This window comes from Caretta caretta, chromosome 7 (assembly GCF_965140235.1).
Source record: "Caretta caretta isolate rCarCar2 chromosome 7, rCarCar1.hap1, whole genome shotgun sequence".
In the NCBI taxonomy this organism is placed as follows: Eukaryota; Metazoa; Chordata; order Testudines; family Cheloniidae; genus Caretta; species Caretta caretta.
The window spans coordinates 76,018,895-76,031,609 of NC_134212.1; the positions used below are offsets into that span (position 1 = coordinate 76,018,895).

Below are 12,715 nucleotides of genomic sequence, written 5' to 3' on the forward strand. Positions count from 1 at the left end.
ATAGCTTATTGGCTTCCACCATGAAGGCAAACAATTTATACATATTTTTGGCTTTGCTCCCTATTGCATAAATGAATGAGCTGACTTGTATTTTGCCAACTTCTGTGTTAAGCTTCTTTGTTATGCAGAAGCTAATAAAGTGCTCTCTCCACATGGGCCACTCCATGGGTTTAGCAATCTCAGGGTCTTGCAGGGGGTTGACTTTTTTTGACTTCTTATTTATGTTGGCTCAAAATGAATCAGCTTCTGACACCATGTCATGTGACAGTGGTAAAGAATAACAGTAAGAGTCACTTCCTACAAACATTGAAAAGGGGCTTTAGCTTTAGAATAAGGAAAACCGTATTCTCCCTAAAACTTCTCTCTCTCCCTCTGCTTTACTACATAGCTCCATCCTAAAACCTAATCCTGCTTCCTACTGCCTGACTTCCTTCACTGATTTTAAGAAACAGTACTGTGGCGGGGTGGTCACCCCACCATGCCTCGAAGGTCTTAAAACAGCCCTAGGAGAGGGCTGTAGCCAGAGCAAAGCTAGGCTGATTGGGGGAAGTAGCCACAGGTGGTGCCACGCCCCAATCAGGCCACAGCTGGCTCTATAAGAGGGCTGTTAGCCAGGAGCTGAGACAAGCATTCTCTCTAGCTACATGAGGAGAGGAGGATGTGGCAAGGCAAGGCAAGGCAAGGCAAGGCAAGGCAAGGCAAGGCAAGGCAAGGCAAGGCAAGGCAGAGGGAGCTGGGGAGCTCCAGCCTAGCAGAGCCCTAGGCCGAGGTAAAGGCCCATGAAAGGATACTAATGCTGCAGAGGAGCAGCCTAGACCTAGACAGAGGCAGCTGGTCCAACCCCCCTTGCTGATGATGAGTGGTAGAGACTGCAGGGCAGAACGCTGATTTAGAAGGGCACCGGGTTCCGGGAGGAGCACAGGACCAGCGGCAGGTGAGACACCAACTGGCAGAGGGTGCTCCTGGCTGAAAAGAGCTAATTCCCTGGACAACCAGCAGGAGGTGCCGCAGCGGTGAGTTGTCGCCCCGTGACAAGTACATATATCCTCACAAAAGAGAGCACTCCCCTCAATGTCTGCTGACAGATGCCAACAAGTACAAGCAGGCAGGGGACCTGGCCATGCCTCTGGCCTCGTGCAAATGGACCATGCCTGGTGGGACCACAGAGTATCACTGCACATGATATCTAGTCCCAACAGCAAAAGCAATTTTTTTGTGTCCTGTATGAATTTTTTCCCCTGCACCTTTTCTCCCCTGGCATCCCAGCCACAGTTAACCCATAGACTTCTAGAGTTTCTTTCCCACACAGTTTCAGGAATCCAAAAAAGCTGCACAGCTCTGCCCAGAATTGTTCTTTCCAGACTGGTTTTAAAAATTTCAGAGCAGTCCCTTCCTTATAACTTTTCTCACTTCCTTTTCTGTGTGACTAGGCATCCTTTGGGCCATAAAAAAATAAAGAAATTCAATACATCTGAAAGAATATGGAACTTCTCCAGTGCTGGGGATATTGCAGGTCTAAGAAACTCCACATTCCACCTCCAATTTCAAGGGATGCCTTCAGTTTGAATGAGATTATGAATATGAATTGATGGGAATACTCAAGAGGCTGTTTAGAAGAATCACAGAGCCATTAATACTACACTATACGTTTCATGCAGAGATAGCTGTGCCCCATAGCTGGCTAATACTGTGGAATAAAAGGAGTTAAATGTTCACACTCCCTTTCTCTGTGTATCTCACCCCCTCCTCCTCTCCATGCATTTCTGTCAAAGACCCAATCTCTGGCCAGCCACCGGTAGGATTAGGCTGCTCTAACAGTCTGGCTGACACCTTGTGCAAAGAATGAGGTCTCACTGTCTGAGGGAGAATACATGCATGCACTTTCTTTCTCAGAAGACATCTGAGAAATGAAACAACAACTTAGACTTTGAAGATTTCAAAATTACACAGGTTACCAAAAAACACAAAAACCCTCCCTTTTTGAAAGACTGCAGGCATTTTAGTTAATGTCTATGTGGGAGCCATATGGAAAAATCAGTTCTGTCCTGTTAAACTGGTTTCACAGTTTTGGTTTTCATCTATCCACAGAGCTCTGAAAAGTCTATGTTTTGTTTTATTTTGCTTCGCAAATAAGAGTGGTCTGAGGAGCATCTGTCTATAAACACAATAGGTAAGAGCAGTTTTTTTTTTAAGTTTTCGTTTTGTTTGTTTTTGTGAAAGGTGTCTCCAAGAATCTGAGAGTATGTTGTCTGTGTAATCAAGAGAAGTCAGCCTTTAGGATGATGTTCTATTAAGGATAAGCTGATTATGTATGGTATTTGTTTATTTGTTTGCTTGTTTGTTTTTTTCTTTCCTAGACAAAAAAACAAACAAACTGCAGACACTCTGTGAATGTTTGCAAAATGCCATTTAAACAGCAGCAAGAGTGAAAACTCTGAAGTGCTGGGCAGTTTGGATGCCTTATTAAAAGGTAAAGAAAAATACTTCCAGGGTTTAATTCCAGAGCTAATAAGCTATAGTTAGAACAAAAGAATGGCAAAAGTGACAGAGAAACATTACCATCAGAGGAAAAGCTTTATTGTAAAGGGATTTACGCAAGTAATCAAGAGGAAGAATAATCTTCTCAACACTTGCTACACCTAGTAGCATAGTTCTATATTTTATTCGTCGGGTGTTTTAAATGTTACCAACACATTTTCAAAGTGGAATGGAAGGGGAATTTTTAACACTATTAAGATGTTAAATAGGATGTTCTGTTGTAGCATAGCCTGTGAGTCATACTAGTTATTTTGGAAATCACCAATGAAAACAAGTTTTCCACATGATAATCTGCAAATAGATTCAGAACTATACTTAAATGTACAGGACCAAGAAATATTAAAACTCTGCTCCATTTATAAATATTATTGTTTGTTCATGAGTAGTAGCTCAGCTAAGCTGAAGACTTTTTCACTTTCTGAGTTCTTCTTAACACAGGCTACAAAAGGAAAATGCCAGTCACAAAAAACTGTACAGATTATAAATCATGGATTCATCATGTCACGGATTATTTTTCTTTAATACACTCTTTTACTGGCTGACAATCACATTTGCTGATGTCTTTACTCCTTCCTAGTGCTTATAAGTTTCAAGAGGTTATCTTTTTTCAAAAAGAGATACTGCTCACAGAGCACCCCCTGCCTACTAAAGCACTGCCCTACATTTCACATCAATTTTTGAAGTGATTTGTCCTTCTTCCCTTCTCTCAGGTCCAGCACTTCTCTCTCTCTCGCTCTCTCCTTAGATTAATGTGAGGCAGATGGAATAATACTGTGAGGATAATGAGCAATCTAATACAATAATACACTGCAAAAAGTTCCCGTGCTTACTTAGCCCTTTTATTTGTGTAACTCTGTACAACACAGATGTGGTGTCCCATTTTTAACAGCATCTGCATTCTCACAGACCCCTTGCTGGAACTGCCTAAGCCTCAGACGCTCCTTGTCCATATTCCCTGCAGATAATAAAGTGTCTCAGCAAAGGGGAAAATATGACATTTAAAAAGTCTGAATCAGAGGGATATGGGCAAACTAGCATTAGTTTTAAACCGAGAGACTACAGAGATCGACTGGAAACATCCTCAAGTACACCTGCTGAGGAGAAATGCTGGAAGAAAGAAGATATAAAGTGCTGGAATTTCAGAACTATTTCTCCAATCGTTGCATTAGAGTACAGGCTTCCTCTAAATAAAAGACACACAGAATTTAAAATCTACTAAATCCCAACACAATGTCTCTCACCTGGGGTCTACCACTTTCTTCTCCATATACTCTTTTCCCTTTTATATTATTTGTTTTCTGTGCACACACCTGAAATCCTGATGAACTTACAGTCAGTATGAAATAAAAATAGAATTACAAAAAACACAGGTGGCAGCAGCATTAGGAATACAATAGATTAGCAATAATCTGTGACTGGGAGACTCCTTGCAAGTTACTGGATCTGTAAAATTACCAAGTGAACTAAGGCAATAAATAAGCCAGGATAAGATGTCTTCGAATGTATTTTGTCTATTCATTTGTCAGCTGTTTTTGATGATAATTCTTCATATATTTGGTAATATGAGACCTTACTACAGCTTCTGCTTTTTAATCTTTGCTGAGAACTGGGGCGAGACAGAAACATTTCTCTGTGAATATAAATGAGTTAGCAAAGTGCAGATTAGCAGCATTCTGCAGTACCCTGATTTTTTACCATTTGTGACAATAATGATTATTGGCAAAGCACAACGAGAGGTACACGAAAAGAGAGGCTTTTGTTTTGATTTTGTTTTGTTTTGTTTTCCTCAATGGTAACAACCTCTAACCTTTTATTACCCCATCTTGTAGTGCTGAAGATGTTCAGATTCTGGATTTACCTGCCTTTCCATCTTCTCGTGGCCATGTGTTTGTGTCATTCTGTAAAGGTGCCCACCAGTTCCCAACACAGCTTCAAGAGTGATCTCTTCAACTGTAATCATTCCCTGATTCTTGCAGATGGTAAGGAAACCACAGTCCACCTGTTGAAGGATATACCTAAAAGGTAGGAGCAAATCATTCAATACAAATTCGCATATGTTCTTTCATTTCCTGCCCTCTGGCACATGCAGACTTGCTACTACTAATATCAAGGAGATAATTGCTGTACACTCCCTACCTGCAATGCCCTGGCAGTGCTGCCTTTAATACCCTGAGCCAAGCAATGCAATATTGCTGTCCCTTGAAAGTCTCTTCCAATATCTCCCTCCAGCCTTCTCTTTCTTTTTTTGCCTTCTTAGTTGAAAAACTTAACTAGAATCTGGAGTGATTTTTTTAAGGTAGATTTCGGCTACGTATATTTATTGTAAGATTTTTCCCTATTTGGCTATCTGGCAGACCTCTTAATTGATGCAATTACTGCTGAGTTTACATTAGGCTCCAAAAGTGAATAACTATTGCTGCATATCCAGGTGATATCTTAATCAGTTGACCAACAAAACCGTAGGAGCACCAAAGCCTCAGGCCAAAGTCAACTGCAAATATTTTTCCTCAATAAATTAACGACCCAAATCATTACAATAAGGGTATACTTTAAAACTGAAAATCAGCTTTCAGATATACTGCATGCTTAGTTGTGTATTTGGTGAGCAGTACTAAAGCTTGCATAGATCCAAAGAATTTTTAATATGGAAATTCCATTGAAGGTTAACCTGGACTTCCCAAAATGCCTGTGAATTTTGCATGTAGTCAAATCTGTATGTGTGTGTATTAAAGTGTCTGGTACCTTACGCCTACCTCAGATATCTGGAAAGAGATGCCCTTTACCAAGATTAATCCAAAATACAATTTGGACACTAACCAACATTATTAGTGTCAATAGATCTGATATATATTCCTGCAGAATAGTTAAAGAGCAGAGGGTGAGCCAGATGGCTCAGTCCTGATGGGCACTGTGAAGGAAGAAAACAGGACATTGCACATGTGGTTATATAACGAAATGATGACTACAAGAATGAACCGAAGAATTCTCCTTGTTAAAGGGACATAGAAATTGAAATCTAAGAGAAAGAGGGGTTTATAGCATGTAGTTTAACAGGAACATATTAATTTCCAGATTAATTTTTTTAAACTTGGTTCATCTAGAATAAAGGCTTGAAGTACGCACTTAATTATAAGCACTGAAAGGCTCACAAGAACCTTATGGTTTTCCAAAGACCAAACATAAAACCAGAAAATTCAGAGCCCAGGTTTAAATTAAAAGAAGCCAAAACTTTGAAAAATATGGAAATACTCAGTGGTCACCCAAACAACTTTAATTCTGGCCCAGTAGCAATAACCCGAAAACATGTAAAAACTCTCTGAGGTGACCTTATGTGTCCATAACATCTCACCAATGAGTACAAAACTAGAATTACTTATATTTTATTGTACTCTAATCTAATAGAGTACATCTGTCTTTTTGGCCATACTCAGTCCACTGAGAGACTGAGCAGCCAAAGAGCAAAGTAGCAAAGCTGGAGATCAGGCTTTACTGAAATCAGTCAGGAACCGATGTCACTTTGTACCAGTGATACAGTGGGCCAAATTTTCAAAGTAAATATGTGAAACTGAACTCTTGTTAGATTAGGTTAATGATTCCAGGGAGGATTCAGTATGCTAGCAGAGTGGCAAGTACATTTGTGGTGCTACTCAAGTGCATTTCCACCAATAAGCAAAGACTCATTAGGCAGAAGGGAAGAGTTAAGAAATTGAATCTCTGTATAATCATCAATTTTGCGGCATTGAGTAGGAGCTACTTTCCATATGCATGGGGGGGCATTCATGGCCCATATAAATGTTGTATTGAGTAGCTCTCATGGATGTCTTCAAGCTGTGTATAAGCCTCCACATGAGCAGAATAGACTCATTGCAACTAGAGAGACTAGTGGCGTGTTGGGATGGAGAGTTGAGGAGTAGCATCCTCACACCGCCAATCAAGAACAAGTAGGACTAGGTATGAAATGGATCCTCTTAATCTCAGACCTTTGGAAGACAGAGTGATGCTCACATACTATATTATTCTTACAGAACCCATTGTTGGTTGCTCTAAGCAAGACACCTGGGTATCAGATTTTGGTAAAACACATGCTTATTTCCCCAGTGTTAGCCTGGGAAGGGAGCTCTAATAGAAGTCACTTTCCTAATTCTATTATACCATAGTATTTACTTGTCATATAGAGTCTAAAAAGTCAGTATTGTGGAATACATCTACCCAGTAATAAATGGACAATATTCAAGAAAACCTATGTGGAGTAGAAAGAAACACAGTATGTATTCTTTTTACATAAGAAAATTTAGAGCTCTCTCTAGGCTATTGCTTTAATGTACCTAATAGTTGAATTGTTATTACCTACAGTGGAATGTAGTTTTTAGATCTTCAATCTGAATGACTAATTACTTTATCTGCTGGGATTCTGCAGTATGACCGTTTCTTAATGCCTTCAGTACATTTTTATCCAATTTTCAGGTACTGTTTCATTCTGGAAGAAGACAGAGCCCCTGCTCCTTTCACAGTAACAGTGACACCCTGTGATGTTCCCATTGAATGGAGTATACTGGTACATAAGGCATCAACAAATTTCCTTGGAAAAGCAGCACGTGGTAAGAGCTAAATGGAAGAAATCTGAAATCTGTCTGATCAGTGCAGGACAGAAAGTAGCCCATTCATAAGAAGTGCCAGCAACCTAGGAAATCTCACCACCAACAAAAATGGCCTGGGCAAACTTGAAGTTATAGGTCCAAATCTCCCTTCCTGTGGACTTACCTGTGGGTTTGGAAAAATATGACCCAAAACTCCATGGGTGAAATCCTGGCCCTATTGGAATAAATGTTTTTTTTTGCCATTGACTTCAATAGAGTCCTGCAAAATAAAATTCAGTTTCTGACATATTCTCTTCTCAGGGTAGTGTAATGCAAGGACAAGTTTATGGCCAGAGACAAGGGTGCTGGCCCTTGTTCCCTCCACCATAGCCATGTGCTCGTATTCTTTCGGAAGCGTAAGAGCAGCTGAGGTTAGGAGTTAACAGTGCAATGAGCTTTGTTAACCTGGAATCTTACCTGGATATCTGTCAGGCTGCCAGGGGAGCATGGAAAATAGAGTGGCTACTCCCCACTTCCACTATTAACAACTAGAACCCTCCCCAAAACCCAAGGGACCCTAACTACACAATGTTCATATGGAGAGTATTCCATAAGATCACTAGGGAGGGAGGGAAGTGCACTTGACAGAGCTGTATCACACTCTTCTTTGTGTCTCAGACCTCTTGGGCTGGTATTTCCTCTTTTCTGCTCTTCATGACAATGTGCAACAGAGGGAAGAATCCAGAGGTGAAAGTAAGCTGGTACCACGGTGGATCAGCTTCCCCAGGTGCAATTTAAAGGGTCTGGAGCTCCTAGCAGCAGCTGGAGCCCCCGGCCCTTTAAATTGATGCCAGAGCCCCACTGCTGGACCCCTGGGGTAGTGGTGGCAGGGCTGGGACAGCGATTTAAAGGCCCCGGGGCGGTAGCAGCGGCCGAGCCCTTGGCCCTTTAAATCATCCCCGGAGCCCCGCTACCGCTTCCCCAGGGCTCCGGCAGGCTCCGGGGACGATTTAAAGGGCCCAGGGCTCCAACCGCTGCTACCGCCCTGGGCCCTTTAAAGTTCTGCCAGAGCCCCCGGCTGCCGCTGTTACCTCGGGGAAGGGGAAGGAGGCCCTTGCTGGTACAGGGTGGGCCGGGGCTGCCTCTGACCTCCCCCAGCCCCGCCCCTTCCACCCAAGGCCCCGCCCCTTCCAGGGGCCAGAGCCGGCCCCAGCCCCGTACCAGTAAGTCCCTAGACTTACTTTCACCCCGGAAGAATCTGGGTCAGATTCTAGTTCCCTGGGAATATCATGTACAAGGGCAATAGGCATAGAATAATCTAGAGCGATGTTTCCCTCAAGCTAAAAGAAAACTTAATTATCTTTTATAATTTCCAGAATCATTTCATAGGTTTAAAAAAATCACATTTTTTTAATTATTAAAAAAGCTAGATGCTGCCAGAAATAAGATGTTAATTAGCAAGGAGATGCACTTGACTAGTTAGCTCAGTGGGCATTCCTTCAAAGCCTCTGGCTTTTTTTGTTCATACAAGGCAGGGAAAGGCACAAAATCAGACTAAAGGAAACTCGTTCTGCACAAAATGTCCGTGTCCTAAAGTATAGTACAGGAAGAAACACTGACAAAGTGGAATATTACAATGACATCCGGTACTACATAGGACAAAATATTTGCAATTGGGAGTTTAATTATAGTCTGTTTGAAAAAATTAATTCTCTCTTGCAATATTAAAAGAATAGCCTCTAAAGCATAAAATGCTAGAAGCAAGAGGAATTTCTCTGGCATATGAATAATAAAACTGAGACGCTAAGTGATGAATTGTTGTGGCATATGAAAAGAAAAACAATTGGGTCTGCTTTTGATGAGTCTGCTTTTCATGTGCAGGTGATTATGACACTCTTGAAGCCACAAAATCTCAGAAGATTCTGAAGTTGGTGTCCATGATATTTAACTATAAAGGAAATTCTGTGGAGACTTATATGGGTATGTCTTCCTATTCTGCTTTCTATATGCTGGAGTTCCTATCAACTGAACGAGACACACACATTACTGTGTACTTAACAACTGACACAACATCTGGGCATCTGTATCCAGAACTCCCAATGGATCCACGCATAGATGTTATTGGTATTGGCCATGCAACTGTGACTCTAGCTTGGAAACACAGCCCATCAGTCTGGCAGCACAAAGAAAACATCCAGTATTGTCTTCTAGTCAATGAAAAACACAACTACAAGAGTTTATGTGCAGCTGAGACAGCTATCAGATCTTCCGGTATGAAATCGCCACCAGTGCTAGCTCTTTCTCTCTTTCCATATCTTCTAGACCATCAACAGGTGATGATATTGTCCAATAGTGAATTAAGTATCATCAACAGGGTTAGTAATGGGGAAGTGAGGCAGATATGCATGGGCACTAAGAATACTTATACAGTGCCCAACCTTAGACCCAGCACTCAATATTATTTTGATGTTTTTGTAGTCAACCTCCTCACTAATGCAAGTGCTGCCTACACTGGAACATTTGCAAGAACTCTGGAGGAACCTGAGCCTAAAGTTATTGAGCTGAAGGATGGGAAGGTAATTCATTTAATCCTGGATGGGAAAAAGCAGAAATTCTACAGCTTGCAGTATCAAGCTAAACAGAAGAAGATCCAGTTCACATTTCAATCTTGTAGTGGCCAAGTATGGGTTCAGATAGCAAGGAATGGTAAAGTACTGGCCTCAGAAAACATTGCAGGCTTCAGACATTTCTCACTGAAGGGAAAGCTGCTGGACACGTATTTGGTGCAGCTAAGGTCCATGGACCATATTAATTCTTCTGTGAAAGTTCAAGTATCCTCTCACTTTCATAAGCCTTTCTTCCCACTTCTTCCAGAAAGCTTAAAAATCAAGTCCTTCAGCAAACTGAGGACCTGCAATTCAGTCACCATTGCCTGGCTAGGAACACAAGAGCAGAGCAAGTACTGTGTGTACAAGAAAAGGATCAAAGAGGATCAAGTTTGGATGGAGCTGAGGAGTGCAGACAGGTGCTCAGGGCCCAAATCCAGACACAAGTCTGAGAAAGTGCTGTGCAAATATTTCTATGATATAAATCTACAACGAGCAGTCACCACACAGACCATCAAGGGATTGGAAGCAGGGACTCCCTACCTGTTTGATGTTTATCTAACTGGACCTTCTGGGATCCCAGTCAGGTATCACAGTAAAGTTGTGAAAACCAGGAAAAAATGTTGAGGGCTTTTCAATAAATGTTTTCTGGTAGATAAATAAGGAGAAAAATGAAAAACATGCACAATAAACACCAGTGCTCTGTGCAGTTCAAAATGTATTGGGGCATAACACACAATTATTAAAGCTGCAAGATTTATGGGGAAAGAATCTTTTCCACTGTCTAGAAAATTAGGCTCACTCTGGCATCTTTTTTCCAATATAAGCTTCTCTCTCAATTGTCTCACATTGACAGCAAAAACAAGACTAAAACAAATAGAGAAACTTGGAAACAATGGATTCACCCTGTGACATGCAAGAAATCGGTCTGGAGTGGAATGAACTAAAATGGACCTGAAATCAAATTCACATTGTGAAATACCTTTCAAGGAGTATTGAACTGTTACTTTAAAATCCAACATTGTTTTTTCACTTTGCATACCTCAGTCACTGTCAATGAGGAACTGAGCGATACCACCAGGATGACTACTCTGAGAAGACTGACCTATCCCTGCCAGCTCAGAGGTTTGCTTGTGGAGGCAAATGGACAATGAATGGGTATTGTTGCAAAGCGTCTCTCACGCACAAAGGGGCAAGGGTGAGAACAGTGGTGGATCGAGTGTCCAGCTGCTGCTGCTGCTTCACATTCCGGTCAACTGTGACTACAGCAGCTCCTCAAACAACCATGTCACAATTACCGGCATATTTGCTTTGCATTCATTCCTGTGGAGAAGTTATTCTTGTGTAGAGAGGGACCTGACTCACAACGTTTGGACCGGGAATTGCACCTGAATTTCCCCAAAGTTGAGGATGTTTGAATACAGTTTGCTGGTTCTGCCCATATAGAAAAAGACCTGAGTAGGAAAGCTCAAGGAGAAGGAAGATCGTTCTGATCCAAACTGTTCTAGTTCAGGTCCGTTGCTACTCCTGTTTGGGTTTATGTATTCTATGCATACACATACACTGAACAGACAAGGGTGCATCATCTTTGGAGCTTCAGAAATAAAATATTTCTTGCGGCAAGACAGGGAGGGCTGAGAACATTATCACTCATCCTTCCTCCTCCCCAGAGAGAGAGATTCGCACATGCTGACCCCCCCACACCCACACATCTCACTGCATGTATTATTTTACTCTTACAATGGGATACACGAATCCCCACCCCATAATTTCTGGCCCTGGCAAACACCAGCACTGTGCAGAACTGCATGAAGATCAGTTCCCCACAAGTTCATGTTCTGATTGCCCTTACCACTGTGCCCACGCACCCACAATCCTATGCAGGCAACTCAATGTGATAGGCTAATTCTTTCCTTCCTTCTGTCCAGCCCCAGCACAGCCAATTTCAAAGAATGTGTTGCTTTTTTTAAAATGAGATTTTCCTGTTGAGTAGCATGAAGTAGTATGTCTGTAGTAAAGCCTGACAAGCACAGGTGTTTTTATTGTCTCTGATTCTGTTTTAAATTTTGGAAAAGGCAAAGTATGAGGAATATTTTTAACAAAAAAATCCCCCTAGGAAAAAAAGTCTTCATAAATAATTATTCTCAGTGTCATCTACCTGCAGAAGAGATTTTTGAACACAGACTCTGGGCAGATCTGGATTTCATATATGAAGTAATGTGAAACATTAACAGACCCAGATATTTCTGAAGAAAACGGATCTGCTTTATTTGTTTTTTTCCAAAATTACACAAAGCAAGGTATAAGCGTGTAATTCTACTCCACATGTATTTACTGTACATTGTGCACGCTAGAACCTCCTTTACATTTTTGGAGCATCAAGGTTTCAACTTGTTAATTATTATTATTAATATTTTAACAGTGCTCAGAGGTGCCAGTCAGCACTGGGTCCCCACTGTGCTAAGTGCTGTAAAAACATATAGGGCATGTCTATACTTAAGGCTAAATCGGTGCTGCTGCGATCCGTTCAGAGGTGTCTATTTAGCAGGTCTGGCGAAGACCCACTAAGTCGATGGCAGTGTGCTCTCCCATCAACTTCTGTACTCCAGTTTGCCGAAAAGCAAAATGGAAGTTGGCGGGAGAGCATCTCTCATCGACACAGCGTGGTGTAGACACCAGTGTAAGTCAACCTGTGTTACATAGACTTCAGGTACATAACTTACATAACTGAAGTAGCATAACTTAGGTTGACTTACAGCCCAGAGTATGAAACAGTCGCAGCTCTGAAGAATTAATGTAGTTTAAGACAAGACTCAAGAGTAGGCAAGAGGCACTTGCCCAACAGCTTCCTCGTGGTTCCTGAATATGAATGCCAATACCAGCCCCCCTGCCTGCTGCAAGAAGGGTAGGGTCCCTGGCACCTCTATGGGATCAGCTGAAGAATCATGGCCCTACACTCCTAAAGCACTGTGCAGGGAAACATCTAGGGATTCT

General features: G+C 41.7%; 1 protein-coding gene across 1 annotated transcript; it reads left to right on the forward strand.

The window, feature by feature from the left end:
• The first annotated feature begins 1,796 nt into the window (after nucleotides 1–1,796).
• On the forward strand, nucleotides 1,797–11,753 carry LOC125640443 (protein NDNF-like). The gene is made up of 4 exons (XM_048858957.2): nucleotides 1,797–2,170; nucleotides 4,368–4,560; nucleotides 7,003–7,136; nucleotides 8,997–11,753. Exons 2-4 carry the CDS (start codon nucleotides 4,376–4,378, stop codon nucleotides 10,346–10,348), a joined length of 1,671 nt encoding a protein of 556 aa, XP_048714914.2. The 5' UTR covers nucleotides 1,797–2,170; nucleotides 4,368–4,375; the 3' UTR covers nucleotides 10,349–11,753.
• The last annotated feature ends 962 nt before the right edge of the window (nucleotides 11,754–12,715 follow it).